This window comes from Fulvia fulva, chromosome 6 (genome assembly GCF_020509005.1).
Source record: "Fulvia fulva chromosome 6, complete sequence".
Taxonomy (NCBI): domain Eukaryota; kingdom Fungi; phylum Ascomycota; class Dothideomycetes; order Mycosphaerellales; family Mycosphaerellaceae; genus Fulvia; species Fulvia fulva.
The window spans coordinates 2,235,603-2,255,218 of NC_063017.1; the positions used below are offsets into that span (position 1 = coordinate 2,235,603).

Sequence of the window (19,616 nt, forward strand, 5' to 3'; positions counted from 1 at the left end):
GGCTAGTAGCGCCTATAAGTATATTACGTCGAACGTCGTACGGATAGCTAGGTAGTCTAGATAGCCGGTATCGAGTTCTAGGTCCGTATCGTAGAAGATAGTCCGCTAGGCTATCTACTATATCGCGAAGGTTAGGTCAAGCGTCTAGGTCGTGTTTTTCTACTAATACGTAGCCGTACCTACGGGAAGTACTAGGCTAAGGCCGGATGCCTCTACTAGACCGATAAGCGCGTCTACGGCGCTATAGGCCGAGAGTACGCTATCGCCTCCCTATCTTAGGTAGTAGAGGTTAAGGTCGCCGACTAGGATATATATATTAGCTTCCTCTTAGAGAGCTTCTTAGAGCTAGTAGAGGGTAGCCGACTGGCTATCGTCTTCTATCGAGCCCGGTACTAAGTACGGGTTATAGGCGTTATAGATAGCTATTGTCTTACCGTCGGTAAGGCGTAGCCGTAGAGAGGCTAAATCGCTAGAGTAGGTATAGGTCGTCTACGTTATTATCGCGATTTCTTTACTTACGTAGAAGTAGACCCGCGCTACCGGCTAGTCGCCTTAGGGTACTATAAGGTAGTATCTCGGGTCTACGAGTGTCGTCTTTCCGTTTATCTACTGCTCTTAGATAGTAACTACATAGTGCCGGCTAGGGTGTAGTAGGCTAAGGAGTGGCTTCTAGGCCTTGTCCTTGCTCTTATTAGCGTTATAGTATACGATAGTTAGCTAGGTAAGCGTACTATTTATAGTTAGACTGTTATGTTAGCTATAGTTCTCCTTTTTGCCTCCGTAGGTTTACTACTATATTGTCGTCCTCGTCGCCCTCGCCCTCGCCTTCGTTGTCCTGTCGCGGGGCCGGCGTCGCTAGCGTAGCTACCGGTAAGGGCGCGCTACCTCCGTAGGGGCGGAACATCGTCGCATCGAGGCGCGTCTGTCCGAGGCCCTAAGCCCGGGGGTCGGTAAGCGCTAGTCGGCCTGCTCCGTATATTAAGCGTCCATCGCCATTTGGCCTCCTCTTCATGCTCCTATACATGACTGGCTAGAAGCCGTCGGCGTCGACTCTTAGACGGTGTAGTGCTGTCGCTATTCCTCCTCTTTCCTAGCGTACACCTAGGCGCGCTCCTACCGCCTGTTCCGCTGCCTACCTCTTTACTCTACATCCGCCTATCCACGCCTTGTAGTCCCCGCCGCAGTTAGCGCACTTGCTTATCTCAGGTTAGGGGCATTCGCGGGTGTTGTGTGCCTTCGCGTAGTGGCCGTAGTAGGTCTCCTGCCTACAGTACTTTGAAGTGTACCCGAATCCCTAGCACCGGAAGCACTAGGTTACTATATAGGTATGGTCGTGCTTTTCAACGTAGTGGTACGAGTAGGCTAGGACTAGTCCCTTCTCTATAGCCTAGATCCTCTGGCTATTATACTCAAACGCGAGTACGAGCGACGAGTGTTTCCGCTCTATTCGTTCCGGCTTCTTTAGCCAGTACGCCCGGGCAATAACGAGACCTAGGATAGTGGCCTAGTTGTCCTTTACGATAGCCTCTCCTATCGCTGCCGGGCTGGTGTCTGCTAGGAAGGTGTCAACTCGGACACCGTGCATAAGGGCCTAGTATACTAGCGCGACCGGCGCTGCGCTCTTCGCGTTCAGTGCCTCGACCGCCTAGGCTGCGCTCTGTAGTAGCGTCGGTCTCCCCGCTATAGTTACGAGCGTATAGCGCACTTCTCTACTCTTTAGCTTCTGGGCTGCAATAATGTCTTGTTTACTAGCCTGTCGCGCCTGCTCTACGAGGCGTTAGTGCGATAGCACCGCTACCCGCTCTCTTTCTTCAGGGTTGTCTATATGTATCGTGACCTTACGCTGAACTGGCCTAACGCGGTGCGTCAGTTGCTCTGCGGCTGCTGTAGCCGCTTGGGCATATGTCGCCGGCCTGGCTCTTCCTAGCGCCTGGATCTCCCGTAGGAGGTCCGCGTTCGTCACTTCCTTTACTAGCGCTAGCGCCTTCGTCGCCCGTAGTAGCTCCTGGATCGCTTTGGCTGAGCTCTCGAGGAGGCTACGGATCGCGCGTTCGTAGGGCAGATTGGCGCTCGCGAGGGTGGCTGTGATTTCGTGTACAATCGCGGTATATTCTGCCGTGTCTGTACCGTGTTTCGTATGCTGGTTCTTCTGGTTAGTGGCTTGCGGTTGTTGTGGTCGTTGTGGTAAATGGTCTCCGTGTTTCGTTTCTCCCGGGCGCGTCGTCGCTCCGCGCGTTTCCCTTCGTTCGCCGCCTTTCGAGGGCGCTCTTTGCTTTTGCGACGCTGTCGCCCCTTCGTTTATCATCGTTCTCCCTAGTGTTCCTGTCTAGCGTTGCGTCTCCTAAATAGGTAGGCCCTTAATCCAATATGTTCGGACCTTGGATCATGATATAGTAATTGCTGTCGATAGCAACACTAGTAACGACGACGATATAGGTCTTAGCACGTCACAAGTTGAGCAACCAAGGCAAGTCAGATGCTGTGTATTCACTTGCAAGGCAAGTCACGAGCTAGCAGGGTACAAACAATTAAGTCATTCACCTCAATTTTGACTCGTTTGTTTGTTGATCAGTCTGGAGTTCACCAACGAGGTGGGCGAAAATCAGAATTTCACCGCCGGCAACATCGGAAGGCATTTCGAACACGATCTACACTACATCCTTCTTCAGCATTGGCATCTCTTCGCTTGGTCACGCATCGCGATCACAGCCATCGCACCATGAGCACTCGTGGTCGCTTTCTCCCGTTCTTGCGATGAACAATGTCTTTTTTCGGTGAATTACTCCGACAGGGACCATTATGTATTTCTTACTCCGACAGGGACCTGCACGGTATCCATATTACTGCCACAGGGACCATTATTGCCACATCGTCGCATTCTCACCCAACCCATTTAACCTGCTCTCCCATTCCAGCAGAGCACGTTAAATAAGTTAGGGCAAGGCCAGAAACGCATGGCCTTGTGAAGGCGAATGATCGTGAGCTACTGAGCCATGAGCAGGTTAATCGTGGAGGTGAATGAACGAGAGGCACGAGCAGCGCGAGCAGGTTAATCGTGGAGGTGAATGCACGAGAGGCACGAGCAGGGCAATGAGACAATGCGAGCAGGTTAATCGTGGAGATGAATGCACGAGAGGCACGAGCAGCGCGAGCAGGTTAATTCAGCAGAGGTGAATAAACGAGAGGCACGAGCAGGGCAATGAGACGATGCGAGCAGGTTAATAAGACAATGCGAGCAGGTTAATGACACAATGAGAGCAGGTCAATGAGACGATACGCGGCCAAGAGAGTTCATTCGAGCAGAGCAGAGACAGACAGACACACCCTAAAGCTAATCACAATCCTTGCCTTGGTAGCGGCACCAGGCACACCGATTCACAGCGTCGACGCGAACGCCACAACGAAGTACAAGAAAGTCACCCAGCTAGCCCGCAAATCGATTCCGAACAGCACGATATGGTCACCAACATAGACGCCGCTGCTTTCGCTCGTCTCTCATTGCACGACCCTGAGCAGTTCAGCATCCAACACTCTCAGACCCTGCACCGGTTGGCGCTCCTGCAACACTGGGACATCCCATCAGGCTCGAATGTTTTGGAGCTAGGATGCGGCCAAGGAGACTGCACGACTGTCCTCGCCAATGCTGTAGGCGATCAGGGTACAGTTGTAGCGGTCGATCCTGCGGACCTTGACTATGGTACGTGCGCTACAGTATGTCCAATCAACCGGCTAACACTCCTGTAGGCGCTCCCTATACCCTCGGCCAAGCTCAGGCTCATATTTCGCAAGGTCCGCTGGGTAAGCGAATCACATGGGTTCAATTGACTCCACTGGACTACCTCTCGAACCTCAGCTCTTCTGGCATCAGCAACAAGACGTTCGATGCTACGATACTTGCCCACTGTCTGTGGTACTTCCCATCGCCGTCCCTCGTTCTCTCCACCTTGCGCGCCCTTAAGCAGCACAGTCATCGACTCTGTCTCGCTGAATGGTCATTGCAAGCAACGAAACCCAATGCTCAGCCTCATGTTCTAGCCGCCCTCACCCAAGCTGCACTAGAATGCCGCAAAGCTGAGAGTGAGTCGAATGTTCGCAGTGTGCTGAGTCCGAAGCGTCTTACGCAGTTGGCTCTGGCCGCTGGGTGGCAGCTGGAGGATGAGTCTGTTGTACAGGCCGGGGAGGGCATGTTGGACGGACAGTGGGAAGTCTCTGCTTGTCTTTCAACCGGATTTGAGCGGGAAGTGGACGATCATGTCGCTGATGAAAGGGGGAGGGGCGTCGTGCTTGCGTTACGGGATGCGTGTGAAGCGAGCGTGAAGGCTGTGGAAGGAGGGACGGGTGGGGTCAGGAGTATGGATGTTTGGGTCGCTAGCTTTGTGTGATCGGGCGAGGTGAGTTCGTCAAACAGGAAGCATGAGTGAAGCTGGTGGTCAATTGAGCAGGTATGAACTGCAGCGGTATGATGTTACCCACAAGTGGAGCAGACTAGACCAGAGACCACTGAGCAACAGGTGGACGTTACCTCTGGTGGGTACTGTGGTATGCTATCATCTTCCGTCCTACGTGTGACTGCACTGCCATCTTCCAAGACTCTGGCATTCCTCGTTGACCGCTGTCGCTCGGTATCCTCCCGACAGTCTAGCATCGTGCTGGAGGTGGCACTTTCTTAAAGCAAGTTCCCCACATCCAGTTGTTGCACTTATCATCGCCAGGCGGTATAGGTGGCGCCTGTCTCTGCTCTAGCGATACCGTGAAAACATTAGTGGGAGCTTGCAACCAATCTTATAGAGACGCACATTCCGCGACTGGTCCGGCGAACGCCAGTGAAGTGAAGACCGTAAGCACGATCCAGAAGGTTGCGATGAGCTTCATTTTGCTTGATGGTGTATAAATAGCACGGAGGAAAGACGTGAAGTCCACGGAACATCCTGGCAAGTACGAGATCGAGCTTGAGACAACTATACGAAGGCCCAAGAGATCAGGTGGTCCACCTTAGCCGGTCGCGCACGCCTGCCTATTCGTTCGTTTGGCAATCGTCCGCATACTTGAGCCAAAGGCACGACAGAGTGTCAAGGTACGCGAGCGATTCCCCTTCTGCTAATATCTGTATAATATTGATGGGCCGTGTCTGTGTCGACGATATTCTCTCGGTGTGAGGATGTTGTTAGCTATCTCCCAGCACAGAATACCTGGACGCCGACCGAATATACTTTGGCAAGTGGGCTGAGTTGAGACAAACCTGCGCCCTCAAACATCGTCGTTGTGACCCATCCGCTCGTGCACGCCAAGCCGAAATGTTTCCTCGTTTCTTCTGAGATCTGTCGACGCTGTCGTCCGGGACGCTTCCTCAGCCAGGTACCTTGGTGAGCCTGCGGTAGCACTGAGATTCGCATCGAACCATACCAAGAGTCGAGCTGTATAGCCTTCCATGCCTAAGTTCAGAAGACCCATACGGAGCTGTACCATCCTCGCCACAGCTCGCATGTGAACCTTGTACGCCTCTTTGATCCCGAAAATCGCTTCGAGGAGAGCGAGCTTTACTATTGCCAACATATTAGAGTCTGCCAGGCGCTCCGACTCACTATCGATTGCCGCCTGTACGTAATCGTGGGCGAGGGATCGTAGTTGGAGGATTGGGATGCTCATGGTATCGTGCCCCTGCAGAAAGCGCAGATGGGCACCCGTAAAGAGGACTGTGGTGGCAAGGAATGCGCGATTGTTGGTGATGAAAGGATGCAGATACTTTGGCCCCCAACCTTGAAATTGCGGATAATGCTCACCAAAAGCACGACCGTGCTCGCGTTCCCGCCATAGATAGTGCGACCAGATGACCGGCACACTGGTGTTAAGCCGACGGGCATAAACACCAAGTGGATCAGCCGGATCCTGTATATAAAAAGGCGGCGACGCTGAGAAGGTCCTCTCAAGCAACGGAGTTGGCAGGGGTGAGGTAAAGGTACTACTTGTAGAGCTCGTCGATTTCAGCGGCATACTCTTCCCACGCTCTGACTGGCGACGTTTCTCGTGCTGCCTGTGTGCCACATGTGCTTGGATCCTGCGTCTTGTCGTTGGAGAAGGCCCCGATGTCGGGTCAACAGGCTCCCATGACCATGTTACGACCTTGGCAGATTCTGCGGATGTGACTATTAGATCACCAAAATCGTGAGTGGGTAGGTTCCGCAGAGGCTGATTCGCATGCTCTTGCTCCTCCTCCTTGGTCGTCGGCGATGCTCTGTCCACTTGACGCCTAGGCTGTCGAGCGTGCTGAACCTTCGTGACCCATGATCGCACAGCTCGGGTCGAAGATGGATCTTTCTTGGTGTGACAATGTTCAAAGCTGACGAAGAGACGTTCCGGCATTTGTTTGATTCGCACATAGACAAGTACCTAAAGTACCTATGCCTATGGCATCGGTCTTATGAAGTCCATTCTGTCGTTCCATGTTCAGCAAATGCGGACTTGGGGAACGGCAGCTCGGGATCACCACGATCTGCGACTGTGGCGGCTTATCTGCAGCTGAGAATGGCGAATTTCCTCAATGAATCTTGGTTTAAGTCCGCGACTAACCAGTGAGGTAGCTGCTTGGTCCGTTGGATGGATCCATAGAGTGTTGCATGAGACTGCAGGCGCTTGCCAATGCCCAACTACCGAACAACGTCGTGACAGCTAGGTCATCACGAAGATCTTAGACAGTACAATAGACCCATAGTCAATGGTCGAATCCTTCACAACGAAGTCTGCGCTGACGCAGGCCTCCGGGTTTGGTTGCTAAGCAACATAGACCCGCAGACCCTCAGGCCCTTGCCATATTGCATCGAGGTTAGATGGAGGGAGCGAGCCTGGCCGATGGAGAAATAGCTAGAGGACATTAGCATCGGCAGGCGGAAGTTTGAGTGCGTGTCCTAGCTTTGATGGGCTGCACGGCACCAAGTTGTTGTTGTTGGAGGAAAGTCCCAGGACAGAGCATTGAATTGCCATGTTTCACGCCAAGACAAATCACGGCTCAGTCCGGCATCTGCCGCATTGACCATGTTGCTCTCGCTCCTTCTTTCTTGCGCTCCGCTCCATCCAATGCATACATACCGTATGTATCGACAACCCGACGAGCTCACGCAATGTCGAGTCTAGATAATGCGGGGCTGCCCAAAACTGCCCGCGACACCGGTGGTGGCCCGGAAAGACAGGTGAGAGGGGATAGTGGACTGTGGGACGCGTAAGAAACGCGAACGCCACTTCACTTCACGTCTGCCGAACGAGCACGTCACAGTGTCATCGAACGTGAGCGACGCGAGGCTTTCAGCAGCAGTCTTTTGGTAGGCCCATCGCCGTTTGTTACATGTCTGCCGCTATGTTTACCACCGGGTTACCTTTGCAGGAGCTGGCAAGCCTCCTCACCGCCCTTGACGATACCAAGGAAAGCCTTCTGTCTAAGCACCTCATCGTCCAGGAGAGCATCAAGCAGCATCAGAGGCAGCAGATGGCGATGTAAGAGGCGCAGCAAGAACTACTTCATGTGAAGGCAGAGCGTGACGCGCTACGGCATCAACTTGAGCAATACTTACTTGTCTCCAGTTCAGTGGCGATGACTACTACGCAGCAGACTGCACACCTTGGACACCCCTCTCGACTCGGGGAACCTGTCGTATCTGGGACAGACAGTACCACGGCGCAAAGGGATCCATGGTCTGACGATGTCTGGACACCGACAGACTTCAATTTAACTCTGCCGGTAGCGCAAGCATACGATGATACAATCTTCACCTAAGCTCTCATCTATAATATGCTTCAGCATGGTTGCCGCCTTGCAAACGGCCGCTCATATGCACGACCAAAGCTCATCAACTTTTCTGAAATTCGGCCTCGATCTTGGCCTTGCTTTCCAACAAGCCGCCTGTGAACAGCTCAAGCGCATCTTTCAGGCGCTGTGTGGTCACTGGATCCGCTTCTATGGCTTTCTGCAACTCTGCGCCATTGTTCGCCAGATAGTCAATATCCGTATTCACCCCAGACTTTCCTTTCGACAAAGGATCGACCTTCGAGACATGTTTGAGTCGATCGGGCGTGCCGTACTCTCTATACGGGTGCGTCGCTTTTAGCTTGCCCTCGCCTGGCTGCTTCGAGCTGTCGTATTGGAGACTCGCAAGCTCGTCCAGCACCTGCGGCGAAATGGTCGCACTGTGGCAGCCATGCTCACCAGCTGCCATGGCCTCTTTTGCTGAGATGAAACTAGTCACTCGACAGTCAACCACGATCATTTTCAAACAAGCGCCATCCAGGTATAGGACTTACCTCGCCTGCTTCAGCAATGGCTGTTCTTTGCCAGTCTTCTTGTACAGCTTGGCATACGTTTCCAGGATCTGCATTGTCCTCGCCGCCATGGTATGCTGCGTAGCTGGATCCTCGACATTTGGCCACAATGCATGATCGTCGTGCGCTTTGACTTCGTTGAAGTAAGGGCTGATGTACAAGCATTCTGCTTGGGATGCCGCTATGGCTTGCGGCACACTGAACAGCGCCGTGCCGAGCGTTCGGATCCACTCTTTCTTCAGTGTTCTGCACGCATTCAGCGCTGGATCGGTCGAGGGAATCTTGATGCAGTATCGATCCTTCGAAATACCAGCTCGTTCGGACCCTCTGGCGTATGATCGAGCTGAGTCAAGGACTGCTTGCGTGTCGTACGCTTCATTAGGGTACACTTGGAGAAGCACGCGACCTTTGATGTTGTCAAGATTATACTTGCACATCAGCACCGCCTTCCTGCTGGTCAGCCCAATACGACACGCCTGGCATTTTGTTGACCTACGATTCTGGTGTACGCAGGTTTCCAACCTTGCGGCTTGAGCTCTTTGCACACTTGCTTGAACATGGCTTCGTTCACCGGATGCGACATCTGCTGATTGACCCAGAGATTGTTACTGGTCATGTCGTTTGACGTGATGGATAGATTCTTAGAGTACGTCGGATCCATCCAATCGATATCGACGTTAAGCTGCGCTTCCAGCTTTTCGAGCCATGTTTGAGACGTCGGATGAGGTATGATTCTCGTCCGTGAACTTCTGATTGCAGACGAGAAGCACGAGTTCTTACTGTGGAATTTATGGCTAGACGAGTCAATCTGTACAGGTACTTGGTGTTGCAAACGCTGATCCACTATACTCGCCCTGCGCAGTGTACATCGCTGTCCTGCACAGGTACATGGCACTTAGCCGGTCCACGTGGTTCCACGATCAGCACGGCTCTGGATCTTTATCAGGATTACCCTGCAACACTCAACACGCTCGCACGCAGGGCCTGGGCTGCTCCAGGTTCTACGCATCCTTTCATGGAGTCAAAATGTGGAGAGTCCTTGCCGACTCCAAAGTAAGGTTACGATCTTGTTGGACCTGTGCAGGTCGATGGTCCGGCAATTGCGGATAGACTTGGTCAGACGACAAGTTGGCCAGACTGCCTGGGCGTTCTCTGCGGTCTTCTCCTTCTATTGGCGGCTTGAAGACAGGCGAAGTCAGCACACATGAGTCCGTCTTGCAAGCTTCGAGTCGAGCATACGAGATATCGCGGTCAGAATTGCAGCTCGTGGAACAAGACTGCATGAACAATCTACAAGACTAAGCGACGTTTCGACGGACCATGACTACCAAGGCCCAACCCATTGTAGGAACGGTCGATACCAGACTCAAGGACGAAGCGACTATCGAGCACATTGAACATGGAGCTGTCAAGGCATCCAGCCCTCGCGACGAGGCCACCATCCGCAATCCGCTTGTGCATTTGACCCATGATGAGCTGCAGCACGACGTCGATACGTTCTGCATGGCGTATGGCTTCGAAGACAAGGTCGAGCTTTTCCAGAAAGCTGCACTCATCGCCCAACGTCCAGATCACTTCGAAGACATCATCGAACTCACGGACGAGGACAAACACTTCTTGCGGCGAGAGACTTCGCACGTTGGGATCTACCGTGGGCGCTCTATCTCTGCATCGGCATCGTGTCCCTCGGTTCAGCGTTCCAGGGCTGGGACAACACTGGCGCAAACGGAGCAAACTTGTCCTTCCCTCGAGAATTTGGCATTGAACACCGACCATGGCTGATAGGAGTCATCAACGCTGCTCCTACACTCTTCGGCCTTGCCAGTGTATGGGCAGCGGATCCTATCAACAATGTCCTTGGTCGCCGAGGTACAATCTTTCTCACGAACTTGATTGTTGTCTTCCCTGTGTTGGCTCAGGCATTTACGCAGGAATGTCAAGGTTTCTTGATATGTCGGCTGTTCATGGGCCTGGGCATGGGGGTCAAGATCTCAACCATTCCGGTGTATACTGCTGAGGTATCGCCTGCGATCATAAGAGGTAGACTTGTCACCAGCTTTCAGCTGTGGGTAGCATTTGGTATCTTGGTCGGCTTCAGCTCGAATTTGGTGTTCAAAGACGTGGGAAGAAATGCGTGGCGATTACAGCTTGCTGCTGCATTTGTGCCTCAGAAACACGGAAGTGCAGGCTGCGCGAGAGCTCTACTTCGCACACGATGGGCTTGTGCAAGAACGGGCTACGTTTGTGGGCAAGTCTTTGGCCCGCCGGATCTGGGAGCTGTTCGCCATTCCACGCATACGTAGAGCGACAGTCGCTGCCGCATGGATCGTGATCAGTCAGCAGTTCTCAGGGGTATGTAGTGTCCGTGTTTGTGAACATGCCTGGCTGACAAGCTGACAGATCAACATCATGGCGTTCTACTCTTCGACCATCTTTTCGACTGCTGGGTACGACGTGACACAGTCGTTGATGGCTTCTTGGGGCTTTGGACTCGTGACACTAGTCTTTGCTCTGCCTGCTGTATACAGTGAGTAGAACTTCTGGAAAAGAGTCTAGGACGTGGACTGATTACGATCTCAAGCCATGGACACCTTTGGAAGACGTAACCTGCTTCTCTTCACCTTTCCCAACATGGCCTGGTGTCTTTTTGCTGCAGGCTGCTGCTTCCTGATGCCAAAGTCGAACGACGCCAGAGTACCACTGATTGCGGTCTTCATATACCTCTTTTCCGCGTTCTATGGCACAGGCATCGGACCCATACCATCAATCTATCTCTCCGAAGCATTCCCACTGTCCCATCGAGAGATCGGTGCCGCCTTCACAATTTGCGTCAACAAGGCGGTTGGTAGCGCTCTTGGTCTCACATTTCCAACTTTGCTCGCAAGAATTACTCCCACTGGCGGTGAGTCTGATCATATCTTGCAACAACATGACAACCGTTGACTAGGCTCCAGCTTTCGGATTTTACGCTGGACTGAACATCATTGCATTCATCTTCATCTTCCTCCTGGTTCCGGAAACGAAACAGCTCTCGCTCGAAGAGCTGGACTACGTCTTCAGCGTGCCTACTCGGCGCCACGCAAAATACCGTAACTCGTGCCTGGCTACCTTGGTGGATCCGACGATGGACACTCTGGCGAAGAGACGTGATAGTCGAGGCTCTCTATCAAAGGGAGGCTCTGTGAGGCATGTCGGTCAAGGACGCAGCGAAACAACCACTCTCCAGCACACACTACCATAGGCAGCAGGAAATGTACTGGGAGCAGTTTATCGCACATTACGCGTACAAAGATGAAAGCTTGGTCGAAGATCCGATCAAATTAAACAAGCTAGCCGCAGAGCAGTTGGACTTCAAGCGTTGCGAAATCCTTCCCTTGTGCTTGTCGCGCGCTACTGCGAGGTTGTTCCAAGAGCGAGAACACAATTCATATCCTCTCGTGCCGTCGCAAGACTCAGTCCTGTCTGGGGCTTTCAAATATGCAGTGCAACTGTGCCCTGCCGTACACAGACTGATCAACAAACAAACGAGTCAAAAATGAGGTGAATGACTTGATTGTTTGTACCCTGCTAGCTCGTGACTTGCCTTGCAAGTGAATACACAGCATCTGACTTGCCTTGGTTGCTCAACTTGTGACGTGCTAAGACCTATATTGTCGTCGTTACTAGTGTTGCTATCGGAGGTGTTGTTGCCGGAGTTCTCACCCTATTGAACAGCTCTTTCTCAATCGTTATCACCCCTTGCTTGCACCAGCTTTTCAAGGTCATTAGGTTGTTAATAGTGCTTACTGCTATGTGCCTTCGCTTCGGTGTAAGAATATTACCTGCTTGACTAAACTGTCGCTCCGGCTCATTACTTATTATAGGGCAGTAGTAGATATCGAGCGCCATTCGTACTAGATTAGGCCATTACGGTAGCTTATTAACCTAATACTTAATAGGTAAATCAGTCATAGCAAGCTTAGCTTTAGGGCACCGCGGTAGGCGTATATACTACTCTTGTCACGAGGCTATAGTAGGCGAGTATAGTAGTAGTTTATTAACGAAGTCGATAGCTAAAGAGAGAAGGTAGTTCTAAGAGAGAGAGGGCTTCTTAAGGGAAGCCGAGGTCGCGCTCGGGCCGAGCTTAGTCATCAATGTCACGTGATCATGAGTCACGTGACCCGATTCGAATCCTCTACTTACGGAGCTACCGTAACACTACCCCCCTTAAGACACATTCGTCTCGAAGCGTATATCCGTAAACCTTCCTTAATACGTACGCGAAGGCTTTATTATTCTCTATATCTATCGTATCCTCTAGTAGCTTAACTATATAAGCTTACGTCGTTAAATCTAGTCCTTCGCGGTTAGCGCCGTTAGCCTATCCCTTATTATAGCTAATATAGCCGGTACGAGCGTATAAAGGTATAGCCGAGCTAGTATTCTCGTTTAGATAGTTACTAGAAGTAGGTACTAGTATAACCCCTCTATTATAGCCTATAGTAATATTATAAGGCGTATAGTTAGTCGGAGGTAGAGCTATATCGCCGGTACTACGAAGTAGTCGTACGAATAAAGTTACCTAAGACGCTAGATCTATAGCGTATATATCTACTTCGGCTAAGTGTCTATTAAGGTCGCGTAGTATCTCGTTTAGTACCTAGTCCTATAGTAGATAGAAGTTAACTAGTATAGACTTATCTTAGTTATTATACTTAAAATCTACGACTACCTTCGGTATATCCTTATATATTACGCTCGCGGGCTTCTATATCGGCTTACGATATCCTTACTATTTTACTAGTATAGTAATACCTCTACCCTTAGGCTTTAAATCTAGAATACGCTCTACTATCTAGGTCTAGAAAGTGTTTCTAGTATTATTAGTAACCTCGATCGGCGGGGTAGCGTATTATCTTCCGGGTCTACTAGGCGAAGTAGGTTCGAATAGAACGAGTTATATATATAGATAGTGTCTAGTAACGTGATACGGTAAGCGTTCTTACCTAATATAGCTATAACGGTTACTAGGCCGAACTACTTAACGTCTAGCTTCTTTGCGGGTCTAGAGGACTTCTAGTTCTTAGTATTAATATAGACGCGGTCGCCTACCTAGTATCGCGGAGGGACTATACGGTATATATTAGTATTGTCTACTTATAGTACCTAGTCGTATCGTAATAGCTTATATAGGTACTAATAGAAGTCCTTTATATAGTTCGTAAAACGTTTAGCTTTCTCTATACTAATCCGCTACTTAGTTAGTATAAGTCGTCTTAGTAGATCATTACTATTAAAGTTACCGGTTTGTAGATTACGTCCTCGTTCTATAAAGAAGGGCGAAACGCCGGTAGCTTCGGTAGCGTAGTTATTCTTCGCGAATTCTACCAGTAGTAACTAGTCTACCTAATTATTCTAGGCGTAGTTAATAAAGGGGCGTAGATACTTCTCTATTTCCTTATTAGTGTTTTCTAATTAGCCGTTAGTCTTAGGATAGAAGGCTATTAATAGCTTATAGTCTATTCCTACTAATTCGTAGAAACGCCGCTAGAAAGTAGATAACTATTAACTACCTCTATCGGTAATAATTAAAAGCGGGGCCCCGTATAGGCGGTAGTAGTCTCGTACGAATATATAGGCGATATATTTAGCCGTTATCCCTTTAATAGGTATTATATAGGAGCCCTTACCGGTACGATCCGTAATCGTAAGGATGTTCTTATGTTCTACGCTAGGGACAAGGTCTAGCGCCACTTTCTATAAGAGCTAGACCGGCTACGGCACTACGTTATTACGGTACAAGAACTATAGATCAACCCCTACGTAGGACTCCTAGCTACTTATAATGACCGGAGATACTATACCGTAATCGCGGGCTAACGAGGCGTTATCCCGAGGATATATATATACGTAAGTAAGACTATAGACCTTAAGTCGTAGAAGGTTATACTACCGTAGTAGGGTAACCTAGGAGACATAACATTAATCTAGATCGACACGATATAAGGCTCTATCTAGATCTATAACGTTTATAACCCGCTACCGCGGGGTCGGACGAGTAGGGAACTAGGAACCCTCGCCTACCTAGAGCGGACCCTAAGCTAAGATATAAAGTAAGTACTCCTCGGCGACTTTAACCTCTACTACTTATAGTAGGGACTCGAATTCACTCCCCCGTACGCGTTTCTAGGGGGAAAGCTACTAGATATAACCGTACGCTACGGAATGGCCTTAGTAATACTAAAGGGAATAGAGACGTAGAAGGCCCGTATAAGTATAAGTATAATCGACCTATACTTTCTATTACGAGAACTTGAAGAGAGACTAGTCTAATACCGACCGAACTACGCGCTAGAAGCCTCCTTAGACTATATCCCTATTTAAACGATACTAGGGGTAAAGGCGATAGAGGAGCTAGTAAGCGAACTACGCCGTGACTAGAAGAAGGCACGTTAGGACAATATAAGAGGCTTCCTAATAGCGAACCTACTATAGTATAGAGAACTCGAGACGACAGCTTAGCTAGATCAAGTAGCGGAATAATATACGCCGTTACTCCGGCCCTTAACGTAGTAGAAGGCCTTCTAGACCCCTAAATGCTCTATAAAGGGAAAGGAGGCTAGAAGGGCAAGGCGCTAGTAGACAAAGGAGCATACCTAAGAGACGTAGGAGCAATACTGTCGCGCGAAATAAGAGAAGAAGGCATAGATAAGACACGATAAGCTATAGGACTAGAGAGCGACGATCGGGCTCGTTATAGAAAACCCGGAATAGATATAGAGACTTACTAAATAGGCACGACTACCTAAAGAGTAACAAACCCCTTACTTCTCTCTAATCGTAGACCGTAAAGGGATTACCTAGGCTACGCCCCGGGGCAAGGCAAAAGTATTAGCCGACTATTTCTTTTCGATATAAGTAGAGGTAGACCTTACGGATATCGACCCGAGTATATACCCGGAACCCCTAGATATAGATTGGGCGGTTAGCTCTAATATAGTAATAGGAGTTATAAGTAAGCTAAAAGGACGAAAAGCCGTAGGCCTAGATAGGGTACTAAATATACTACTAAAAGAGTATAGAGAAGAGATCGCGCCGAGCCTTATAAACCTATTTACCGCGTACCTACGGCTAGGGTATTACCCGAAGCCGTATAGAGAGTCTATAATAGTAGTGCTACGTAAGCTATAGAAGGAGGACTATACTTAGCCTAAGTCGTATAGACTAATCGTACTTCTAAATACGATAGGGAAGGTCCTAGAAAAGATAGTAGCCTAGAGACTTACGTAGCTAGCCGAGGATAACTACGTACTCCTAGTAATATAGATAGGGGGAAGAAGCTAGCGATCGATACTAATAGTAATAGAGCTAATTACGGAGCAAATTCAGACCTTCTAGTACTACGGTAGGAACCGAGCGGCGTCCTTACTATCCCTCGACATCGTAGGAGCCTTCGATAACGTCTTATACTAAAGGCTAATACATATCCTATAGTAGAAAGGCATCCCCTAGTAGGTAACGACGTTCGTCTACTCCTTTCTCTAGGAACGGACGACATACCTAGTCCTAGGAAGGTATAAGTCCGACCCGGTAAAGGTAAAACTAGAATACCTTAGGGATCTACTCTCTCCCCTATCCTATTTCTGATATTTATGTCTAATCTAATCCCCCTACTCACCTCTCCGTAAACCTTAGTATCGGGGTTCGTAGACGACACAAATATCCTAGCCTAGTCAGACTCGATAGAAGAGAACTGTCGCCTCCTCGAAGATAGGTACAAGAAATGCGAGGAGTTAGTAAAGAAGCATAGTGCCCGGTTCGCCCCTAAAAAGTACTAACTTATACACTTTAGTAAAGCGAGAACATACTATAATATAAAGGCGGCGGTAAGAATCTAAGGCTACGAGACAAAGCTATTAGCGGAGCTACGAGTACTAGGGATCTAGCTCGACCCGAAGCTAAACTAGAATGTATAGGTTAAGAAAGCCTAGAGTCGAGTACAAGTTAACGAAGCCTCGATAAAGAGACTTACGGTATCTATATAGGGAGCAACATTCCACAAGGTAAGAGTAATATATAAGGCGATCGTTAGACTAGCTATACTATACGGGGCACAGATTTAGGGAACAGGACGCGTAGGTAAGCCGATCCCGAAACGGATAGAGCAACCCCTAAACAGGACATAGGTAGGTAACCTACGTAGGGTACTAGGCGTATATAAGATAACGTTAATAAGCACGGTAGAAATAGAGACAGGAACACTACTAATCGGCCAGTATATCCGGGGAATAAGAATTCAATACGCGGTAAGGACGATAGGTTACTTAGTATAAACTATAATCTAGGAGGCAAAGAATAAGATAGAAAGCTACTACCGGAGAGGGGCCGGATATAGGACAAGCTAAAAAGAGGATGACATTACTACCTTTACGGCTATATAGACAAGCACCGAATGGCTAGCACGAAAAGAGGAGGAGCGTAGGACTCGCTAGGCCGGCGGGAGTAAGGCTAAGACCTAAAGCCTAGCGGAACAGATAGCGAGCTACCTATAGGAGCAGGACTAGAAAAGGAAGCCCCCTAAGACAATAGGCCCGATCGCGCTCCGAGCCTTCTAGAGACATAATTACTAGCTATATAGGGACCTAACAAGGGCCGAGGCAAGTATAGCGATCCAAATCAGGTCCGAACATATTAGGTTAAGGGCCTACCTATTTAGAAGACGCGTACTAGACATCTATAGCCTAGCCTACTAGTATGGCTACCTATCGTAAAACCTAGAACATATACTACTACGATGCCCGTAGTGGGCGAGAGGTAGGGGAAATTAGAGGCACTAAGCGGGAAGGAGAGACTACAAGTCAATTATTAGGGACAAAGGTAATATTCGCCGAATCTCTCGGTAGATACTATAGTAGGGATACCTCTAGTAGTTTAGCCTCGCTAGCGAGACGGAGCAGTAGATAGACAAGAGGCGGAAGCTAGGGGGTAGTAGATAGGGTAGTTATTAGGGCAGGCCTATGACACTAGCGTACCCCTAATAAGGGAAAATTAAGACAACAACTAGGAGGAAAAGACAGGCGGGAAGGAGGAGGGTTTTTACTAACACGGTTTCCCCTCTATATATACGAAAACAAGATAGTATAGCTATATAGGCCAAAGGGCACTATAACAGCTTAATGAAATCTCTATCTATCTATATAGCCCGAGAGAACGGATATATATATCGGTTAATAGAGAGTACTAAAGGGCCTAGGCCTATAGAGGTAGATATTAGCTTAAGGAGTAAATAGGGAGGGAGGGTATAGAGGGAAGCTTTTACTCCGGGCTAACCTCTCGAAACGAGGCTATACGGTAGTACTAGATAAGTAGGAAAGCGCGGTTAAGACTTGTTACCTTATCTCGTAGCTAGCTTACTAAATACGATTCCTTCCTTACTAGCTAGCGAGTATTAAGTAACTTATAAGGGAAACCTACGTCTACTAAAAACAGACATAAAGTATACTACTACTAAGCTAGTAACAATATAGCTAGTAACAATAGCTAAACTAGTAATAGCTATAGTAACCGCGACTATAAATATAGAGCAAGCCTCCCCTCCGGGTTAACTAAACCTCTATATAGAAGGACCTCTATAAAGAGGCTTAAGAGATACTCGAAGTAGATAAGCGCCTAGCTAGGGCGTATAAGAACACGATCGCTCAACTCCTCGGAGCCCTTAAGGCACTCGAACATTAGATCCCGAGAGCAATCTAGTAGATAATATAGAAAGCTACTACCTAGTATACTCCTATATAGGTAAACGTAGTAGCTAGCTCCCCTAACCTACGGACCTAAAGGACAAACAACGCTATTAGGGTATACGTTACGGACCCGGAGGAGAAGCGAGAGCTAGAGGGCCTAATAAGCAAGGAGCTAGTAGACAGGATTGTCTAGAAGGAGATAGTAGGAGCTAAAATCGAGCCTAGAGGAGTAATACGCCTCTTTATAGTATAGGAGACAGACCGACAAAAGCTCGAGACCCTTAAGGACTAGATAGTTAAGGTATCGAGGTCGGTAAAGGTCTCTTACTAGTAGTTTACGGTAATAGCCTATAGGGTACTAAGGACCTTTAGGGTAGAGAACGACCTCACCCTACTCTAGATTTAGAACTAGAACACCTTACCGGGAGTACGCTTTACTAAAGTAGCGTAGCTAAATAAGAACGTCGAAGCTACTAAGACGTACTCCTCTCTAATCGTCTAGATAGCTACCGCGGAACAAGCGAACTAGGTCCTAGAAGGAGGACTATTCTAGTAATATAAACGCCTCGACACGGAGATATATAAGAGTAGCTACAGAGTGCTCTAATGCTTTAACTACTAACAATACGGCCATATCGCGCTAAAGTATACCGAGAAGACCCCTAAGTACCTATACTACGTAGGACCGTATTAGGGGAAATAGTACCTACGGGAGGAATCGAGGTGCGCGTACTACGGCCGTAAACACCCGGTATACTCAAACTAATGCCCTATAAGGATAGTAGCGTAAGAAAAGGCCCGCTAGGCTAGGGTAATAACTCCGGCGAGATACTCTATACTAACGCCCGGTAATTCCTAGTATAGAGGATTCGAGGCCGTAAAGAGGAAAAGGATAGACGAAGTAATATAAAATATATAGTAGAGTACTTATTTACCGCCGGGACGCCTAAGGGGGCTGTAGAGGGCGGCAAATAAAGCTAGATAGATACGAATCTTCGGGTACCCTCTAACGACCGAACGCTAACTAACCTTATAGGATAGCGCGATAAACGAAGGAGCTATATAGCTAACGAGCACCCTAATAGAATAATCCTAGCTAGTCCGTAATACTAACACAAGCCAACCTCACTATTATATAGTATAACGTTAACAAAAGTAAGGACAAGGTTTAACTCTACTTCCTCTAGGAACTCGACGGCTAAAAGTATTATATCGTAGCGATATAAGAGCTATAGCTAAACCTATACACTCGAAGACCTGCTACCTATACCGACCTACGGTACTATATAGCTATCGAGGGAGGCATAGGCTATACCCTAAGGATATATATATACGTTAGTAAAGTATTACGTACGGACGCCTAGAAGGTAATCTCGTACCTAGAAGGGAGTTAAGGAGACATTACGACTATCTAAATCACTACGAGTTAAGGACCTATCTAGATATATAACGTCTAAAACCCTCCTCCTAAGGGAAGAACGAGTAGAGACCTCGGTACGCTAGTACGACTTAACTAGGTACTCGACTAAGGGAATATAAACTATATCCTCCTAGGTAACTTTAACCTCTACTACCTAACGTAGGGGCTAG

At 48.8% G+C, this 19,616-nt stretch overlaps 4 protein-coding genes across 4 annotated transcripts; 2 read left to right on the plus strand and 2 right to left on the minus strand.

The window, feature by feature from the left end:
- Positions 1-3,456: 3,456 nt before the first annotated feature.
- Positions 3,457-4,382, plus strand: CLAFUR5_07039 (Methyltransferase ustM; the record flags this gene model as incomplete). Its single annotated transcript, XM_047906187.1, has 2 exons — positions 3,457-3,697; positions 3,745-4,382. The coding sequence occupies 2 exons, from the start codon at positions 3,457-3,459 to the stop codon at positions 4,380-4,382; spliced, it is 879 nt and encodes a 292-aa protein (XP_047763447.1).
- An 865-nt stretch (positions 4,383-5,247) lies between these two features.
- CLAFUR5_07040 (uncharacterized protein) lies at positions 5,248-6,360 on the minus strand (the record flags this gene model as incomplete). Its single annotated transcript, XM_047906188.1, has 1 exon — positions 5,248-6,360. One exon carries the CDS (start codon positions 6,358-6,360, stop codon positions 5,248-5,250), a length of 1,113 nt encoding a protein of 370 aa, XP_047763165.1.
- A 1,478-nt stretch (positions 6,361-7,838) lies between these two features.
- CLAFUR5_07041 (Transaldolase) lies at positions 7,839-9,085 on the minus strand (the record flags this gene model as incomplete). Its single annotated transcript, XM_047906189.1, has 3 exons — positions 7,839-8,226; positions 8,290-8,753; positions 8,804-9,085. Coding segments are annotated over 3 exons (1,134 nt in total), but the record flags the coding sequence as incomplete, so codon positions are not given.
- Positions 9,086-10,437: 1,352 nt separating this feature from the next.
- CLAFUR5_07042 (Polyol transporter 5) lies at positions 10,438-11,548 on the plus strand (the record flags this gene model as incomplete). The annotated part of the gene is made up of 4 exons (XM_047906190.1): positions 10,438-10,659; positions 10,708-10,834; positions 10,889-11,209; positions 11,262-11,548. The coding sequence occupies 4 exons, from the start codon at positions 10,438-10,440 to the stop codon at positions 11,546-11,548; spliced, it is 957 nt and encodes a 318-aa protein (XP_047762931.1).
- Positions 11,549-19,616: the final 8,068 nt, after the last annotated feature.